This window comes from Vitis vinifera, chromosome 9, assembly GCF_030704535.1.
Source record: "Vitis vinifera cultivar Pinot Noir 40024 chromosome 9, ASM3070453v1".
NCBI lineage: Eukaryota > Viridiplantae > Streptophyta > Magnoliopsida > Vitales > Vitaceae > Vitis > Vitis vinifera.
In genome coordinates, this window is record NC_081813.1 from 2,663,953 (window position 1) to 2,684,415 (window position 20,463).

Here is a 20,463-nt window from a genome sequence, read left to right on the forward strand (position 1 = left end):
TTCCTAATCTTGATGTGGGAGTTTATTTGACCTAATACAAGGGGTCTCACCTATTTCACTCTGCAATCCCATGTGATATAATGAAGATATTGTGTCTCCATCGGGTGTATTTGTAATAACCTATATCAGATTGATGACGTGATATGTGTATGACCTCTTCTTGAACCTTGTAGACGAGTCTTAAAACCGTAAGGACTGTTTGGGTTCAAAGTAGACGATATCCATAAAGTTGATGGAGTTGTATCTTTACGACTCTTGAGTCACATTGAACTTTTCCATGAAATGGGCAGACTCTAAAGGACTCACTATCCACTGTGCTGTAGAAATGTAGGGTCACATCAAATCTGGTTTGTAAGTAGGGAAACAATTGCTTGACTTGTCTCTCGATGTACTGCAGATCTGGTAAAGGTCCTCTTTCCTTCCTTTGGAGGACTGCTTCAGTGGGCTGTTGTTGGTTGTTGGTATTTGGATTTAACACTTATACAAAATATATATTTTTGGGCTGCCGGAGCTCTAATTTTATTGATGAAGAGTGCTGAATTTATACATGAACTTGTAACTTAAATGACATTAGAATAGCAGAAAATCAAGCTACTAGATGATGAACAACTACTTCCTATAAAATAGAAACCAAATCTTGACCAAATAAAAAGAAGAAAATATCTAGATGTTGCAGATTTTGTGCAAGACTCCAGCTGCAATATTCAAAATTCAAATTCCAGCAAATACTAAGTCAAAATTCAACACTCCTCCTTGACTTCGTAGATGCAAACTCCAAGTCTTGCACGTAGACACTCAAACCAAACTTCGAAAGGGGTCTGCTTCTTTAACACTTTTGTTGGCAATATGTTCAGAAAATATACTGCTCTACTTGCAGTTTTAGCCCAAAATTGTTTGCATTCCATTTCAAGGATGGCATTTTTTGAGATCCACCAAACATTGTTTGCATTCCATTTCAAGGATGGCATTTTTTGAGATCCACCAACATCAGTATGCACCAGTTGCAGTTTTTGGGTTGCTCTCCAGGATATTTTCTTTGGAAAGGGAAGTTTAGTTTGCTTCCCATATTGACAAGTAGCACATATAGGAAGATCTTTTTCTAAGTCAGGAAGTCCTTTAGCTATTTGATTTTTCTTCATGTAGAGCACATCATCATGATGAAAGTGCTCGACCCTTCTGTCCCAAAACATTGTTGTGCTATCCTGTTGTAAAATAGCAGTATGCTCATCTTCCAGTAAATTCAAGGCAAAACTCTTGCCCTTCATTTTTATGTTGAACACCTCTTTGCCTTCAGCATCCTTGATAATGCAATTCCTATCTTCAAAATAAACTTTAAATTCTTTCTCAACGAGCTGTCCAACACTGAGTAAGTTTTGGTCAATGTCAGGCACAAACAAAACATCATAAATGAGTTTCAAACCTGTTTGGCTTTCGATAGCAACCGTTCCTTTGCCCTTCACTGGAATATACTCACCATTTCCAATTTTGACTTTGGAAATAATTGTTCTATCAAGTTCTCTAAAGAGATCTTGATTATTTGTCATGTGGTTTGTACAACCACTATCCACAAGCCAGCTTTTAGAGGTGCTTTTATTAGCAAAACACGTTGCTGCAAACAATTGCTCCTCCTGACAATAGTCAACTACTGCATTAGTTTCTTCCTGCTGTTGATTTTTGCAAATCCTCTCCACATGTCCTTGTTTACCACACTTGTTGCATTTCACATCTGGTCTCCACCAACATTTTTGTGGAGAATGATTTGTCTTCTTGCAATGAGGACAAGGTGGAAAAACTCCATTTTTCTGGTTGTTGCCACACGACTTGTTGTTGTTCACCTTTCCATTTTTATGGCCTGCATTTTTCTGCATTCTTGCTTGAAATGCTCCTTCTGCAGTATCTCCTTGTCTCATGAGTCTTCTTTGTTCCACAGCCTCCAAGGAATGTAATAATTCTGTCAAGATAATAGTTGACAGATCTTTTGAATTCTCCAAAGAGGAAATTGTAGCTTCATATTTCTCAGGAAGTGTAACCAATATCTTTTGAACAATCTTCTCATTGGAAAATTCTTTTCCAAGCAGCCTAACTTTGTCTGCTATTGAAAGAAGTTGTGCAGCATAGTCTTTAACAGCATCAGACTCCCTCATTTTCTTCATTTCAAATTCTCGAATCAAGTTCATCACCTGCATGTTCTTGATTCTTTCATCTCCTTTGTATTCCTCCTTGAGATACTCCCAAATTTCTGCAGCTAAATCAATTTTCATGATTTTGATGAAAATTGATGGTGAAACTGCAGCAAACAAGCAAGCTTTCGCTTTAGCCTTTCTTGTCCTTCTTTCTTTATGCAACTTCATTTGAGCCACAGTTGGATTGGCTCCTAGGGGAGGAACTTCATAATTTTCTTCCACTGCTTCCCAAACATCAAGTGCTTGTAGATGAACTGTCATTCTAACAGCCCAAGTTTCATAATTGTCTCCATCAAGAACTGATGGTGCAACTGTGAGACTTGACTCTTCCATTGCTAAATGATTTTAGAAGGTGTTTGGGTTCACTCACCTCACTGGCCCCTCAAGATAACTATGGCTCTGATACCACTTTGTTGGTATTTGGATTTAACACTTATACAAAATATATATTTTTGGGCTGCCGGAGCTCTAATTTTATTGATGAAGAGTGCTGAATTTATACATGAACTTGTAACTTAAATGACATTAGAATAGCAGAAAATCAAGCTACTAGATGATGAACAACTACTTCCTATAAAATAGAAACCAAATCTTGACCAAATAAAAAGAAGAAAATATCTAGATGTTGCAGATTTTGTGCAAGACTCCAGCTGCAATATTCAAAATTCAAATTCCAGCAAATACTAAGTCAAAATTCAACATTGGTGAGTGTCTTATTTCATATGTTGCAGTTCATATCATCAAACATATTAAAAAATTTTGTAATCTCATCATTTTGTTGTATTGCAGGGGACACATTCCCTGGTGGGTGTGCTTTTGATGAGTCCATTGTTCACCACAAGGTTGGTCTTCTTTCAAATCCATATTACTAAAGAAACATATCCAGTTACTCTAATTATTTTAATTATTTGAATCAGACTTATGGTTTTTATGATGCTCTGCAGTATCTCAAGGAAAACCCTGACGACCATAATCCTGCTTACAACACTAAGTATGGGGTTTACTCAGAGGGCTGTGGGCTTGAGAATGTGATGATGTCATGGGGGCATGATGACTACATGTACCTGGTACATGTTTCAAACTCTGCCCACATTACCTACTCTACCTATATCAAATTTTTTAATTGTTTTTGAGGTTAAGAGTGACAAAATTCTAACTTCTCATCTCTCATTTTTAGGTGGCCAAGGAGAAGAAGACAACTTTACCTGCAGCAGGGCTTTCTGTTATCAAATACCATTCCCTTTTGTGGTTAGTACAAAAAAATCAGAGAAATTTCTTGAACCCCATTCAGCATCAAGGCTTTATTTTGTTATTGAGTCGAGGGAACGAGGAAATTTCTCTAAACATATATCCAATTATACACAAAAATGGTGATTTCTTGATGAATCGGTCTTAATTAAAGTGTTTAATGTGGCTCAAGATATTGAGGATCTGAAGTGGCTCAAGATATTCAAGTAAGATTACCATTTTTTTCTTTTACTTCTAAGTCCTAACTATACCTTGCCTAATAAATTCTGATGTTTATTTTCCAATTCCTTTCCTGTATATGCAGCAAATATGACCTTTACAGCAAGAGCAAAGTCCGAATCGATGTTGAGAAGGTTAAGCCATACTTTCCCGCAATGAAAAGGGTAGAACTACTCAATTTTGTTAGAACCCGTTTGACAATGTGTGGACCCCGCATTTTCAGCTCAATGTGTTTCCCACTCGAATGGCGAGCTCGATTCTTATTTGAAAAAATTGATTTTATTTATTGTTTGAAAAAATGACTTGGAGTCGCCACTTATTTTTGTTTTATTTTTAAAGGGTAAACAAAATAAGAAAGAAAAACCCTAAGTGTGACTCCTTATTTTGGAAAAGGCGGTCTGTGAAAAACCGGATCACGTTCGGGGGTCAGGTTACTTATCGGAAAGGTACGGTAAAGACCGTAGCACCCTTCTAAGTCCCTAAAATCGGGTCTCTACTAATAGAATGAAGCTGACGTGGCAGTCAACAAGAAAATCGATGAATAGTCAAATCAAATCATGCACAATATGAGAAGCAAAACATGTATAAAGAATGAGCAAAATACGAATAGATGCGTACTTGGGCAGTAATCTCAAATGCGCTATCATGAAACAGGGTTAGTGAGCAATGAACAAGATATAATTAAGCGCATATCAAATAACAGAATAAATCAATCATACATGGCAAATAAATCAGTCAAACAATCAATTAGTCGTGAAGTCACGTATGTAGGGCCCCCACCAAAGCCCAATTCATTTTTGCATGAATTAATTCCATAAATTCCCTTGCTTGGAATTACGGAATTTTATTCTAGCTTATTTTAAAACATTTTGAAAAGAAGGAGATATGGAAATTATTTGCCAGAAGGAAAGATGACAACAAAATTTTATTGGAAATGAGATTTTTGAGTGATCCTAAAAATTCTAAAGATGAAAATTTGAAAAATAAATAAATAAATAAGAATAAAATAAAATTATTTGAAAATCTAGAAATTGGAAACTATTTGAAAACGGGAAATTTGGAAATTATTTTAAAATTGAAGATAAAGAAATAATGAGGAAAATGAAGAAAGATGTGGCCTAAAGGTGGCTTATCAAAGGTGGCCACGCATGGTTGGTTTGGTCTCTTCCATTATCGGTGAGTTGACTGGCAGAAAACTTCGAGTTCAGTGTCATTGGGTTGGCATCTGGACATAGAAAATGGGTGCTTGCCCACAGCATTAGGGGTTAGCTGCTCTGTATTAGAGAACTCTCCTTTGTGCTCCAACGACATATCATTCCTGTGGGAATCCTGTATTTTTGAAGACTGGGTAGCATTTTCTTCATGATGATGGTCAAGCTTGATATTCAAGAGAAACGAATCGGCACTACAGTCCTTCATTTCAGCATGAGATGCCTCTTCCTGTCTGTTCTTAGAAATGGAAATCCTTGTTTCAAGGAGAGAAACCAATGAACTAAGCCGCTGATCCCAAACATGTAGACCAATGAGGAGAGAACGTCTCGAGCAGTTGAGTTCCAGAATGTCTACTGCCACTTGACCCACCATAATCGCCAAGCTTAGTCAATACCTCCAAGTGCTCGGTAAGAAACAGGTCCAAAACACTAAGATATGTCACAGTGTTAAAAAAAAAGACGTTGAAGAGATCCTTGATCAAGCCACTCCACCAGATTCTATGGCGATAGATTTCACCGAAGACATGAAGAGCGATGACGAAGCCAATAAAGCAAAGGCTCGTCACAAAAACCACCATCGGAGTAATTTTCAAGCCCGGAGCGTCATCGGTGTAGAACCGGAGCAAGTTGCTCCCGCTGCTGCCACTGTCGAACCCGTCAGAACCATCACCAGTATCCAGAGAATGTTAGAACCAGCACCAAGAGTGGCCCAGTTCAGTCGGAAGTCCTCATCTGTGGACAAGCTTCCACGGACGAGAAGGTTACTCACCTTTGTGCTCTCCTCGGCAGCATTTCTATGCTTTGTTCAGTATCTGCCAAATGATTTACATCCTTTTGGTTCTTCACCAAACTTCGGAATCAGAATACTTGATGTGGACGCAATCAACAGAGCAATTGTAGCAAATGCCAGTTTTCCTGCATCGGGCTTGGCCAGAGACAACACTCTGCCATCATTCAAAGCGGTGGAAAAGAATGCACCGATCTGCTCGTGCCGTCTTCCAAGCCGTTCTCCACATATGAATATCCACGTTGACACCATGGCATTTTCTGGACCAAACCATCCCCTGGCAGCAATCAAGCGCACTTAACGCATAGCATGTAGCTCCTATTGCGAACATCTGTCAAACAGCAAGGCATCATCTATTTCTTCTAAACGCGAGAAGTCAACTGATTTTGAATTTGATGGTTCATTTGCAGAAGTTTCCACTCGGGATAGTTCCCTGCTGCAATGGAGTTCTAGAGATCCTGAGTAGCATGGCTGTGGTTGCTTGGCGTTCCGGTGATGACAGAGGCGCTTCGCCGCCGGCGTCGTTCGAGGACAGCTTTGCTTGCTCTTTCCATGAACCGGTTTCTGTGATTTTCAGGTATTGAAAGAATGATCCCTTGGGTGATGGTGGTGACTGCTAACACTTGCCATCAGGAGGCTGCTGAAACTGAACAGAAGCATGAACCCTCGCATTGCAACTGCATATCTCATGGATTGCATATCCTTGAATTGTCCAAGTTCTCTTTGCAAAGCCCCAATACACCTTACTGAATTGCCCTATTGGAAGGGAGAGTAGAGGCCAGAGTATAACAATGATGATAGTAAAGCCAACACCCCATTTCATGAAACCAACTTTTACCTTCTCAAAAAAACTCAAACCATGTAAAACACTAAAGAAACAGTCAACATGAGACTGGAGTATTTTCTTGAGCCAGAAAAAAAAACAAACAGTGAAAGAAGAAAACAGAGGACGAAGGAAAATTACTATCATGAAAGATAAAAGCCCAATGAAAATGTATCACAAGATTGACCTAAGGGCTCCAAACAGGTGGGGATGATCTGGAGATCCTCAATATTACAAGCTTAAAACCAAACTAGGCTCAAGGTAGATCCAGCCATTTACAGAGGAGAATATCAAGAGTAACAGAGAGAAGCATAACAGAGCACCATATACAAATAAGCATGTTCAATCAAAACAATCCTGTGGCCCTTGACGTCCACAGCAAACAATAAAACCCTGCTCACGGATCAACAGAGAATCAAACAGAGAATGATGCAAGACATAAAGAGACGGGAACATACCAAACTCAAGGTAGATTTACCTGAAACTAGCAAAAGACTTCTTCACCAGCAAGCTTTTTCTCCCAAGCTAGCTCCACTCTCTGAATATTCCTCCAGTAGCAAAAACTTGACTCTCAAGCAAAAAAAAACGTCTCTGAATGTGAATCTCTCCCCTCTCCAGCCAAACTCCAGGAAGGAAACCACCCTCCTCACCGCTCCTTTTTCCTAAAAGCACTCTGGTTCTCTCAGCTTGCTTCTCTCTCTCAGTTTGCCTTTCTTCCCTCCAAGAGCTACTCTCTGTATAGCTTATAGAAAAAATCTCCTTGAAAACGGCAATGGAGACTTCCCCTTCATTCTGCTCTCAAGCTCTCCAGAATCTCTCCGTTTTTTTTTTTTTTTCTCTCCCTTCCCTGAATATCCAGCCTGCCCCCTTTGTCAAACAAAGGATCCCCTCAAAATATCTCCAGGCAGCCTCGCCAAAAGCACCACCTCCTCTCTGCCAGACCACCTGCATAACGGAATACGCTCCTCATATATTCCTCTTCTAGAACCTTCCTCCACATGTCAAATTTCTATTGGTTCCTCAAATGCTCAGCTGATTCCCTAGCATCCATCCCTGAGCTGACACGTGGCCACCTAAGATGGTGACACCTGGCCAAATAATCTGCAGAAAATTCAAAGAGAAAATGTCTCCAAAATGGGGGTCAACACAATGATTCTAAGAAATGCTTCTAAACTTTCTAACACTTGAAATTTTTTTTTAGAATAGTTGTTTTGAAATGTTTCCTAAAATTACTGTTAAATAAGCTCTAACATTCTTTCTAGTCCCCTATGATTTGTCCTTAACACAAGGAACCATTGTTGTTGCAGTACTTCCCTGCTAAGCTCAACTGGTGAGAGTTGGAGCTCTGAAGTTTGCCGGAGGAGTTCAACACAGCTTGGTCTCAGTCTGCTGGAGGGGCAGGGCATGATGTAATATAGATGGTTTTCCTTACTATGATGTGTAATGACCAGGGAAACAATAGTGTACTTGTGAGAAGGGATTCTCACAATATTGTAGCCTGTGGCTCTTCTGAAATAAATTCTCTGCATTGCCCTTTTGTAATTGCCCTTCCCTTGTTTCCAAAGTTCAAACAAAATGGTTTAGTTGTAAAGAATCAAAGAGGGTATTTTTCATCCCCCATCTAATTACGACAAACAAAAGATTTCATATGATTCATAAATTAAATTCTTAGTTGATGAATCAAATATTTAGTACAAGGTAAAATACAAGAACTATGTTATTGAGCTGAGGGAATTGATAACAGGTGGCAATTCGTGTTGGTGGTTGTTTGTGTCAAAACCTGGATATTTTACTACATAGTTCAGCCTGAACTCGACATGAATAATAATCAAATCAAAAATATAAATTAAATACTATCTAATTATTAATTAGGTAACACATTTAACTCATTTAATAATCAAGTTTTTCTATTTGATAATTAAGTTGAGCTAGATCAATCTTATATAAATTTATATGATCAATGCCTACATGATTATAACTTAATTAAGTTAAATATGAATTACATAGTTTAAACTTATATTTAAGTTAATTATTAAATGAGTCAATTTAGGTTAAATTTATATTATGCAAGTTGATCCAAAAACTTTCTATTTGTTAAATGGGATATACTGGTTAACATGAATATAATCCAAATCTGATTATACTCAAGCCAAACAAAAGTATGTTGGGTTCGAGTTCGTGTTGGAATCATCGTATCAAACTTTGTCACTGCCAAACATGGTTATCTCAATATGATACTTGGAAAATTGTGGTGACTATTTCAAATAGTCCAAGATGAAATCAAGATTGGCCAGCTTGATTCTTACCTAATCTTACAGCAGCCCATCATAATTCTCATGTTTCCTTGATGAAAGCAATAGATTTTGAATCATTGTAGTTGCTTGAGTGAGTTGAGGATATCATGCTGACCTACGTAAGATGCTATTCAAATTGGTAACAACTACTAGTGATATAAGACATTGACGCAAAGCTCATTCAACCCACAATCCCACCTAAGATGATGAGAAAAAGGCTGTGAAAAAGGACAAAAAGTTTGAAAATGGTGAAAGCTCATCCAATAAGATGGAAACTTAGACAAACTGGAGCCCAAAACGCTGGGAATTCTACATTTTCCATTCATACTTTGCAGCATATACGCAAAGTAACTTCCATGACTATGTCCTTCACAGTGTATATAAGTATGCTTCTCCAGTACTAGATTTTATCATAACAAATTAACATGGCAGCAACCAACTCTCCAAGGTCTATTCTGCTCACCATTTTCATCTTTGCCATGGTTTTATCTCCAATGGTATCACCATGTGATGCAGCTCGATTCACCCAACGAGGTAAACCTGATTAATCATTGATTACTGGTACTAGATATTTTGTTACCATGATGATATTAATTCAGTCTTTTTTTTTTTTTTCTTTTTTCATGCAGAGCTTCTTCAAGGAGGACCCCTCTGCCCTGCTTGTGTTTGTTGCTCACCTTTACCTCCAAACGGTTGCTGCCAATGCTGTGCTTCTCCTGCAGAACAACCAGTGTCACCCTGAAACGGCAGCTTTGTCCCCCAATCATATATTTATGAATAAATTGAAGCCAAAGGATATGCCAGTGTCCTGCCTGCTTCATATTCCTTTGTTCTGAAAATAAATTTGAATGAAGTTCATGCTGTATTGTGAACTCCCCACCTTATGTTATGTTCATGTTGGTTGGTTTAATCAAAATATGGAAAATATATTGAAGTGTTAGTAATTTTTCACAAATGGGGTTGATGATAGTATCTGCAGAAATCTGAATGACTAATTCCACATTGAGGGTCCACCAAGCCACAGATATTTTCAGAAGCATTCAACCATATTAAATGGTGGTGGTCACCAACCTTATAGATCAAACATCACAAAAGGTCCACATGATATTAAAGCTCGTGACAACCACATCTAACGGATATTGAGTTAATCTCAAAGATAGAAGACACATCATCTGTAATTAGAATGACCCAAGATTGATCAGATGGTTCCAAGTTTCTTGTGATTTATAATTAGATGAGGCCAGCTACTTTTCACTGCAGGGTTCATAAATTTGAACTACTGAACCTAGTAACTGCAACTAGTCAAGATGAGTATTCAAGTTAGAAAGAGCGGTTGGTGATGGTCACTTTCATGTTTGTAGGGAAGGTGCTCTTCATTCTTAAATGCTTGAGAAGGTTTCTCAAGGCTCTCCATCAATGCAGCGGTCTTATCTTCTATACCCTGATTTTCAGCACAAAGATCAATCATGTTATAGTTCATAGTTTCATCTCAGATTTTCTCTTCATCTAAGCTGAATACAACATTTTTTAATCTATAGAGAAAAAAAAAATGTTTGTGGAGTGCAGAGGAACATATGCCTGGTCTTCAAAAGTATGCCTTATTTTCCTGCAAGTGTTTGCCCTCACCATTTCTATGGAAGAATCGGTAGCTCTGGCTTCTGATGGTGTTTTTGGTAATTCAGAAAGCGTCATCAATCGTAAACCTGCTCGAAGGAAGCTAGATGACATAGCTGGTAACGTGTTTTTTCATTGCGAAAATATAGATCAAGGTCCCAAGGGTTGATTGGTTTAAATCAGTTCCCTCTTGGGATTTCACAGAGATTTTGGCCTCTTCATTTTACTTTTTGTGCTTTTTATATCACCATGTGCCTGTGCCACTAAATATGGAGGCAATTATCTTTTTGGGATATCAATCTGCAGATTTTTCCTGACTGAGTTCTTAGACATCCTTTCGTAGTTCAGATCATCCAGACCATAATTCTTGAACATCCTAATAGTAATATTAAGGAAGACCAGGCACAAGAATCAAATTAAAAATTTTCAGAGGAAAATTCATGCCCAAATTCATTTTTTTGTAAAGCAAGCTTTAAGAATTCCTAGGAATAATGTTTTCTGATTTAAGTATATTAACAAGTTTCAAGATGGGGTTTCAAATAAAGTGTAGAATTTTAGAAGGCTGAAGAAAAAGTGCTCTGTTTTTACTCACCAAACACTAAAAAACTTAGGCACCCTTTTCCCTCTGAAGTGATATCTGAGATATTTTTTGTTGCTTGTAGGAGTCATTCTCCATTGAATTTGCTTCTAAACAGTACACAACTGAGCTAACACTTCATACCTCTAAGCTTATGGGAAAGAAGAAATGGGAATATAGAAGCAATGTATTCATCATTATCAGAGCCCTGTTTTTGCTGGACTCTGTTCATCTACCAATTCACACAGCTCTGTCCCAATCCCACAAATATCGATATTTTTAGGACAGAACCCAGCAACTAACTATTAAAAGTAGCACATATATTATTAGTGTAGCATATAGCATTGATTAATCTGGTTTACTTGATCAAAAAGGTTATTCTAATTTTTTATTTTTTTGCTGGTTTCTTGTGAATTTCAAAGGCTCCATAAACATAGACTGCGGGCTACCTGAAGATTGCAAGTACATTGATGCCGAAACTGGGTTACAGTACACTTCAGATGCAAGCTTCATCAGATCCGGAATAAATAAGAACATATCATCCAAGTTCAGCTCTACAACTCTTCATAAGTCTCTCACAAATGTTAGAAGCTTCCCTCAAGGGAAAAGGAATTGTTACACACTGAGACCTCCAGAAGGCCATGGCACTATGTATTTGATCAGAGCTTCCTTCATGTATGGAAACTATGATGAACTCAACCAGGTTCCACAGTTTGATCTTTATATTGGAGTTAACATGTGGGATTCTGTGAAGCTGGACAATGCATCTCATCTTGTGATGAAGGAGATTCTACATGCTCCCTCAGATGATGATATCTATGTATGTCTTGTAAATATCGGTTATGGAGAACCATTTATATCATCACTGGAAGTAAGGCATTTTCATGATTCTAGTTATAAGACTGAGTCTGGATCACTAGCTTTATACAGGCGGCTCGATGCTGGTTCAACAACCAATGAGATAGTCAGGTGAGTTTACCAATGAATTGTGTTTGGTTTTCAAGAAACATGTTTTACAAGCATATGATATCTTTGGGAAACACCTCTCTCAGGTTCAAAGACGACGCTTATGATCGAATTTGGTTTCCTTATAATTTGCCTGACTGTGAATCACTCAATACAACAGTGCCCATTGATTCCCATGCTGAAACTGAGTATAAACTGCCATCAAAGGTCATGACCACTGCCATTAGGCCAATGAATAGCAGTGCCTCATTGGACTTTGATTTCGATATCGGTGATTCCACTCTGGAGTTTTATGTGTACATGCACTTTGCAGAACTTGAGGGGCTGCAGGAAAACCAGACTAGAAATTTCAGCATTACCCTGAATGGTAACCCCTGGGGGGAAGCTAATATTGTTCCCAAGTACCTGCACTCAAGAACTGTAAATAACAAACAGCCAGTGAGGGGATCCAAGCTGAAGTTTTCTATTTATAAGACATTGAATTCTTCCCTTCCTCCGATCCTAAATGCCATGGAGATTTACATGGTGAAAGGTCTCTTACAGGCGCCAACTTGCCAAGAAGATGGTGCGTCCCCTTGCTCAGTGTACTTACATTTTTTTTAAGCCAGGCATAATTTTTATATGATCGCTTGTTTAATACTAGTAAATGGTATCTCGAGAATCAAATCATTCTATCTTGTTGAGAAGAACTGGCAAGGAGATCCATGTGCCCCAGTGCAACCTTGGGATGGCCTCACCTGCAGTAACAATGGTTATGAATCACCCAGAATCATCTCTCTGTGAGTATGAGCACTTGGAAGGATGTAAGGAAGAAAATAAAAAACTATATATGTTATAGCTAATTACAGAGACTATCTCAATAAATATTGGATTACTTGCAGGAAACTGTCCTCAAGTGGATTGAGAGGCACGATATCTCCTTCACTGTTGAATCTCACAGCATTACAGTTCCTGTAAGTGTTACTGGACATCGTTAAAACATCCAAGTATTGGTTGATATATATGTCATAAGCCTTATCTTCCAAATGACTTGTGAAGTATACTTCTTGGAAAATGAATACATGCAACAATACCCTCTACTGTAATAAGAAATCCTGTTAGTGACAGGAGTGAGTTTGAAAGTATTCTACGTACATTTCATTTCAGGGATTTGTCGAACAATAGCCTAACAGGAGAACTGCCTGAATTTTTGTCACGACTGTCATTCTTGACTGCCCTGTAAGTAATGGAGTTTTGATGGTATAATAAAAAATTGTTGGAATGAAAAGCATCCAGTCTAATTCAACATCTTTGCAGGAATGTTACAGGAAACAAGCTCTCGGGTTCAGTTCCTCCAGATCTCATTGCAAGATCAGAGAAAGGGTCACTGTCATTGAGGTTCACCCTCTCAATTCGAAACCCCATCAATACTAATTCTATTTCTTGAACACTACTTTGGTTTTCCAACTTCATTTTTCCCCTAAGAACAGCTAATTTAATGCTAGTGTGGCCAACAACCCGGATCTTTGTCCATCGGCTCAATGCAAAGAGAATAAGAACTCTGTCGGTCCAATAGTTGCAGCAGTAGTTTCATCACTTGTCATCATCTTCCTTGCATTGGTTATTATATGGAGCCTAAAAAGAAGGAAAAAAGGTGCATTTTTTGCAGTTCAAGAAGTTGGCCTTATGAATACTTGCGTCCTAATTCTAAGATGTCTTGATTTTTTTTTGTGGTCATATTAGCTACAAAATCACTTGTCAGATCTCCTGAAGAAACATGGTCACTAAAGATGGAGAACCAACGATTCAGATACTTAGAGATTGTGAGTATTACCAATGACTTTCAAACAGTCCTTGGGACGGGAGGATTTGGAACCGTTTACCATGGCTGCATGCTTAATGGCACACAAGTTGCTATCAAGATGCTCTCTCAATCATCAAAACAAGGAATGAAGGAGTTTCGCAATGAGGCATGCTTCTTGATACATAAATTCATTTTCTTTTGATCTTACAACAAATCTTGATTGTTAAAAGATTTTTGTGATGCCCACATTGGATAAAAAAAAAAAGGTTTTCACCATTATATATGTATGGAATCTTCTTAACCTTGTATATGTGTTTTAAAGCCATGAGGTCTCTTTGAATATAAGGCACACAAGAGTTCATCCCCGATCAGGGATGTCTGCCTCATAATCCCATACGATATAATAAGTACACTATGTTTGTATGAGAGTGATTGTGATATCCCACATTAAATAGGGAAAAAGTTTTTTGAACTTATATATGTATGAGTCCTCTTTCTGGTGAAAATGTTTCTCATTTGACTTTGTTTTTGGTTTTTGAGTTGCAGGCTAGGCTCTTGATGAGAGTTCACCACAGAAACTTGGCTTCTCTGGTTGGGTACTGCCATGAAGGTACAAACATGGGGCTCATCTATGAGTACATGGCTGGTGGGAACTTACAAAATTATCTATCAGGTAAATTCCCATTTTCTTGTATGAATCTTACCTCACTAAGAAAACCATTTTGCTAAAAATAAAATCAAGATGTAAAGATTGGCTTCTCATGTTGAAGGGGCAGATATAAGCACTAGTCCTTTGAGTTGGATAGAGAGACTTCAAATAGCAGTGGATGCAGCACAAGGTGAGAAGGCCAATTGATTGCAATTGATACTAATAAAGTTCAAATCCCTTGAATTAAACTAACATTTCTTCAAAATTTGAGGTGTAGGACTAGAATACATGCACTGTGGTTGCAAGCCACCTATAATCCACAGAGATGTGAAAACTGCCAACATTTTGTTGAGTGAAAAACTGCAAGCTAAGATAGCTGATTTTGGGTTCTCAAGATTTTTCTCAATTGAGAGTGAAACTCATGCCACAACTGCAGTTGTTGGCACTATTGGTTACATTGATCCAGAGTAAGTCCATGTTACTTTACAGTTAAATCAGTATATGACTCTATTTCTTTATAGGAGATTGGCCTATGAATTAGAACCCTATTTTCTACTTTAGGGATCATTCTATATTTTTGGTCAAAAAGAGTAGACATGTGGATAGGGTTGCAAATTAGGTGAGTTGGTTGAGTTGATCCCTAAATCAAATCCAATTTGAATTAAGAAATAATCAACTTTAACCTAACCCAACTCATTTTCTAACTTGAGTTATTCAACCTAATCCTAACCCAACCCCATTTCTTTAAATTTTGGTTGAACTTGGGTTGGTTAGATCAAATTCAAGTTGGTCATGTTGCATAATTCAAAATTCATCTATAATGTTTTTTTTAAAAAAACTTTTTCTGTACATTTATATGAAAATTTAAATAGTAAATAGGATAGAATTTTAAGATAATAACAAAAAAGTGAAATAAATTTATATATCTTTCTACAAAAAAGAAAAGTATATGATATAATATAATTTGATATATTTTCTAAAAATCTAAAAAAAATGAATATTGTTATATAAGATAATAGACATTACAAATATTAAAAAAAATATTAAATCGAGTTCGGGTTGAGATTGGGTGGTGCAAACCTTAGTTAAGTCCAACCCAAATTGAGTTTAGGTTGAAAAAACCTAACCTAAACCCAATCCAAGTATTGAAAATTATTGTCTAAATTTGTCCAAAGGTTAGGTTGGGTTGGACAAACTTGTCCAAGTTACACCCCTACATGTGGGTGTTATAAAAACTATAAAATAAAATAAGACACTATACATGATTTAGTCACCAAGTGCTTCTGTGCAGGTACTACATATCTAATAGGTTGACCGAGAAAAGTGATGTTTATAGCTTTGGAATTGTTCTATTGGAGTTGATAACTGGAAAACCTGCAATCATTAAAGATGAAGACAATATTCATATAGTTCAATGGGTAAGGTCTTTTGTGGAGAGAGGGGACATTGGAAGCATTGTTGATCCCAGGCTACAAGGAAATTTGAACACAAATTCAGTTTGGAGAGTTTTGGAGACAGCAATGGCATGCCTACCACCAATTTCCATCCAAAGGGTGACTATGAGTCATGTAGTGATGCAACTAAAGGAGTGTTTGGAAGAAGAGAAAGCTCATGATCAAACTAGAAGGATGGAGGAACAGGCCACAAAATCAAGCAATTTGATTGACTTATATAGTTTGGATCTTGAACTTGAAATGGGTCCAGAAGCAAGATAATAGTTAGGCTCTATTTCATAAGTGTTTTCAAGTTTTAAAAAATAGTTTTTTGAAAATTGGTTTAAAAAATTGTTTTTCTCATATTTTGTAGAACTAGTAGTTGAATAGATGCGATGCACATGGATGATGTGGATGATGTTTGGGAATGTAACTTTCACAATTTAACATCTTATTCGAATATTACTTGGATTTTTTTTTTATAATTATATAAAATTTTAGTTTTTTCTTATTCATAGAATATCAATGGTTTAATATTTTAAAAAGTTTTTTTTTTGTCATTTTATGTCTATTATGTTGGATAAAAGTTGAAACTCATTATATTTATTTTTATAGTCGTAAATTTTACTTTTTTCTTATTAACCATAACTTTCGAGATTAAATTCATAGAATTTCAATGATTTAATATTTGAATGATTTAGTATTTTAATTTTAATTTAATTTATTTATTTTTAACTTTTGAGTTTATTATGTTGGATAAAAGTTGAAACTTGTTGGGAATGCATGTGACCTGTTAAATATTACAATAAGTAATATTTGGGTGACTTTGCCAATCCACAATAATTATCAAATAGTAATTAGGTGGCAATGCCAATCCACAGGAAATTAAATGAGCAAGTTGGGTGGCTATTCCAACTTTCATAAATTTAAATAAATAGTTGGGTAGCTATGCCAACCTTAAAAAAATGAGTAAATGGGTAGTAGTGCCAATCCATAGAAAATAAAATGACAAGAAAAAGAAACACCCAATTTACATGGTAAAACCTTCAAAATGAGGGAAATCTATATGAGATAAAGCCAAACAAAGAATCCACTATGTAATAAAATTTGAACAAAATATTACTCAAGTATTGCCCTTACTTGAGTTTCACACACCCTAGGATATGCTCACAATCCTCACAATTGTATCACTCAGTACTCTCTGTGTGGAGTACTAATTTTTTTCTCTCACACACTCTCCCTAGTGTGATACTCGCCACTCTTTTCTCACTTTTCTGCACAACTCTCTATGGTTGGAATTTTCTTTGTCTCTCCAAATGATCTTGAAAGCCTATTATTTATAGGAGATTTTTTAAGGTTGAAGATTGCTTCAATTGGTTGAAATAAAGATAGGTTTTTATTGTAGGAATAAACTGCAACAACTTATTACAACAAAAAGGGGTTGTGACGGTGACCATGGCAGCAACATGGAGCAAACAAAAAACCAAAGAGAAATTTTGGTTTCTCAAGAAGCAGAAAGATGGTTGCATGCCATAATGAGGATGGACCCCACCTAATCTCCCCCTCCAGACCTATGCATCAACTGAAGGTGGGAAATATCTTGACTTATAATAAGAGCCCATGCCGACGTTTCTGACACATCGTGCAAGTTTTTCTTTTGTAATGATCTTCCTCATCATATCAACAGTATTCTTATATGTGTGGATCTTTCTTACTTGGAATAGTTTCTCTTCAAGTCTTCTTGATCTAGTGATATCTCACATCTATATGCTTCATCCTTGCATGATACATAATGTTTTTGCTTAAGTCAATAGTACTTTGACTGTTGCAATATACTATGTAGTCTTTCTATCTCAAACCCAGTTCTTGAAGAAATTGCTTCATCCAAAACATCTCTTTTCCAATTTTAGTAGCTGCTATGTACTTTGCTTTTGTAGAAGATAATGAAACACACTTTTATAACTTTGATTGCCATGATATAACTCCCCTTGGAGCTGTAAATAAGTACCCAGAAGTAGATTTTCTACTATCTAGGTCTCCAGCCATATCAGAATCTATATACCCTTCAAGAAATGGTTTTGATTCCCCAAAGCTTAGACATACCTTTAAGGTTCCCCTAAGATATCTGAAAATCCATTTCACCATTTCCCAATGTGTCTTACCAAGATTTGTTATAAATCTGCTCACGACTCCTACTGCATGAGAAATATCTGGACGCGTACATACCATAACGTACATCAAACTTCCAACTGTTGATAAATACAGAATAACTGACATTTCATCTTTTTACTTCTTCATAGATGGACAAGATTTCTTGCTTAATTTGAAATGTCCAACAAGTGGAGTAGTGATTGCCTTCGAATATTTCATATTGAACCTCTCTAGCATTCGTTCAATGTATCTCTCCTGTGATAGCCATTAGTTTGCTCGCATTTTTATCTTGTAGGATCTCCATTCTCAAGATATGTTTTGCAGTACCCAAATCCTTTATGTCAAATGTCTTTGACAATTCCTTTTTTATTTTTCGGATCATGTCTGCATCTTGTCTTACAATCAACATATCATCAACATATAATAAAAAAATGATGAATTTACCATTAGGGAATCTTTGGACATATACACATCGATCTGCAACTGTTCTCTTGTACTTTTGACTCATCATGAATGAGTCAAATTTCTTGTACCATTGTCATAACACCTATTTTAGTCCATACATGCTTTTCTTCAACTTGAAGACCATGTTCTCCTTCCCTTTAACCTTGAAGCCTTCTAGTTGCTCCATAAAGATCTCTTCATCAAGATTACCATGTAGAAAAAACAGTATTGATGTCGAGTTGCTCCAATTTGAGATTCATACTTGCTGCTAATCCTAATGTAACTCGAATTGAACATGCTCCCACAATAGGTGAAAATATTTTATCAAAGTCAATACCTTGTTTTTGACCAAATCCTTTCACCAGTAATCGAGCTTTGTATTTCAACAGTTTCTCATCATTTTTCTTTAGTTTAAACACCCATTTGTTCTTGAGTGATTTTCTCCATTTTGGTAGTTCTGTCAACTTGTATGTATCGTTCTTCCACAAGAAATTCATCTCTTTTTGCATGGCTTTGTCCAACAATCTTTGTCTTTGTAAGACTGCACTTCCTAGAAGCTCTCAGGCTCATTCTCATCAATAATTAAAATATACTCAGAATTGGGAGACCTTGTGGATGGTCAATGTTCTCTGGTAGTTCGTTTTAATTGAGTTCATTCTTCTGGTGGAGGGGTCTGCTCCCCCTAGTCCTCATCCTTGATGACTGGTTCTTCAATTTTTGTCCATTTTTTTTATCCTACCATATCTATTTCATCTATGACACCCTTTGATGAAGTTTGTCTTGTTGTTAAATCTACAACACCTTCATATGTGAGTTTTGCACTAACCACATTTTTCTCCATATCTTTAATGGTCTCATGTTCGTGAAACACAATGTCCCTGCTTTTGACTATCTTCTGCTTTTCTGGATCCCATAGCTTGTAGCCAAATTCCTCATTCCCATATCCGATCATAAAGATGCAAGAATTGCTTTATCATCAAGCTTTGATCTTTGTTCCTTAGGTACATGCATAAATGTTTTGCATCCAAACACTTTCAAGTGAGAGTATGAAACATCTTTTCCAGTCCAAACTTTCTCAAGAATATCATACTCCAAAGGAATTGATGGTGATTTATTAATTAGGTAAATGAAGGTGTTGATAGCTTCACCCCAAAATGGCTTAGGAAGTTTAGCCATTTTCAAAATACACTGGATTTTTTCCATAATAGTTTGATTTATCCGTTCAGCAATGCCGTTGTGCTGTGGCATACCAAGACTTGTCTTTTCATGCCTGATTACATGTTTTGAGCAAATATTCTTTAAATTCTCTAGAGATGTACTCTCCACCATCATATGTTCGAAGATGCTTTAGTGGATTTCCCGTTTCTCTCTCTATCATAGCATGAAATTGTTGAAAATATTGTAATACCTGATTTTTGTATGCATCAAGTATACCCATGTCTTTCGTGAAGTGTCATCAATAAAAGCAACAAAGTATTTGTTACCACCCAACAAGTGTACTTCCATGGGTCCGCAAATATTAGAATACACTAATTCCAATTTCTCTAACTTTTGATTGGAATTCTTTTGGAATGAAACTCTGTGATGTTTTCCAAATAGACAATAGTCATAAAGGTTTGATGATTTGACTTTGGCCATAGGAATGAGGGACTGTTTGGCCAAAAGTTGTAACCCTTTCTCACTCATATGTGTCGGCCGTTTATGCCATAAATCTAGAGAAGCATCATCCTCAACTGCATTTAGTTGACCTCCACACACCTTCATGTGTGTTTTGTATAACAAGCAACATAATTTTCCTCACGCCACCATCAAAGATCCCTTGGAAAGTTTCCAATTGTTGTTGCCAATAAAGTGACTATATTCGTCATTGTCTAGCATATGTACAAAAATCAGGTTCAAACGCAAATCTAGAATGTGTCGCACATCTTTCAATGTTAATGTGCACCCCGTACTTGTCTGTATGCAGATGTTGTCAATCCCCACGATATGAGAAACACTTGTGTTTCCCATTTTCACAACACCAAAGTTTCCTGCTTTGTATATGGAGAAATATTCATTTTTTGGGACACAATGGTATGATG

General features: G+C 36.8%; 2 protein-coding genes across 4 annotated transcripts; both read left to right on the forward strand.

Annotated features, from left to right (window-relative positions):
* Nucleotides 1-387: 387 nt before the first annotated feature.
* Nucleotides 388-7,997, forward strand: LOC109123100 (inositol oxygenase 1-like; the record flags this gene model as incomplete). Its single annotated transcript, XM_019221959.2, has 6 exons — nucleotides 388-454; nucleotides 2,973-3,025; nucleotides 3,128-3,250; nucleotides 3,361-3,637; nucleotides 3,736-3,814; nucleotides 7,779-7,997. Coding segments are annotated over 4 exons (462 nt in total), but the record flags the coding sequence as incomplete, so codon positions are not given.
* A 1,066-nt stretch (nucleotides 7,998-9,063) lies between these two features.
* On the forward strand, nucleotides 9,064-17,532 carry LOC100249701 (putative leucine-rich repeat receptor-like protein kinase At2g19210). Of its 3 annotated transcripts, none has more exons than XM_019222358.2 (14): nucleotides 9,064-9,299; nucleotides 9,395-10,498; nucleotides 11,379-11,925; nucleotides 12,009-12,487; nucleotides 12,566-12,701; nucleotides 12,804-12,875; nucleotides 13,069-13,140; nucleotides 13,219-13,299; nucleotides 13,407-13,555; nucleotides 13,645-13,871; nucleotides 14,252-14,378; nucleotides 14,476-14,544; nucleotides 14,632-14,821; nucleotides 17,193-17,532. In XM_019222358.2, exons 2-14 carry the CDS (start codon nucleotides 10,315-10,317, stop codon nucleotides 17,341-17,343), a joined length of 2,484 nt encoding a protein of 827 aa, XP_019077903.1. In that variant the 5' UTR covers nucleotides 9,064-9,299; nucleotides 9,395-10,314; the 3' UTR covers nucleotides 17,344-17,532. The 3 variants fall into 3 exon arrangements, with proteins under 3 accessions (XP_019077903.1, XP_010654586.1, XP_010654587.1); XM_010656284.3 differs by lacking the exon at nucleotides 17,193-17,532 and adding an exon at nucleotides 15,646-16,298; XM_010656285.3 differs by lacking the exon at nucleotides 17,193-17,532 and adding an exon at nucleotides 15,646-16,298 and having other exon boundaries at nucleotides 14,482-14,544.
* The last annotated feature ends 2,931 nt before the right edge of the window (nucleotides 17,533-20,463 follow it).

What these genes read in the sequence shown, in the direction of transcription:
- LOC100249701 (XM_010656284.3), top strand. Translation starts at nt 10,315, where the DNA reads ATGTTTGTGGAGTGCAGAGGAACATATGCCTGGTCTTCAAAAGTATGC. An exon ending in CTGTCATTCTTGACTGCCCT is followed by an intron (nt 13,141 to 13,218) that starts GTAAGTAATGGA and finishes ACATCTTTGCAG; the next exon opens with GAATGTTACAGGAAACAAGC. An exon ending in TGAAGGAGTTTCGCAATGAG is followed by an intron (nt 13,872 to 14,251) that starts GCATGCTTCTTG and finishes TTTGAGTTGCAG; the next exon opens with GCTAGGCTCTTGATGAGAGT.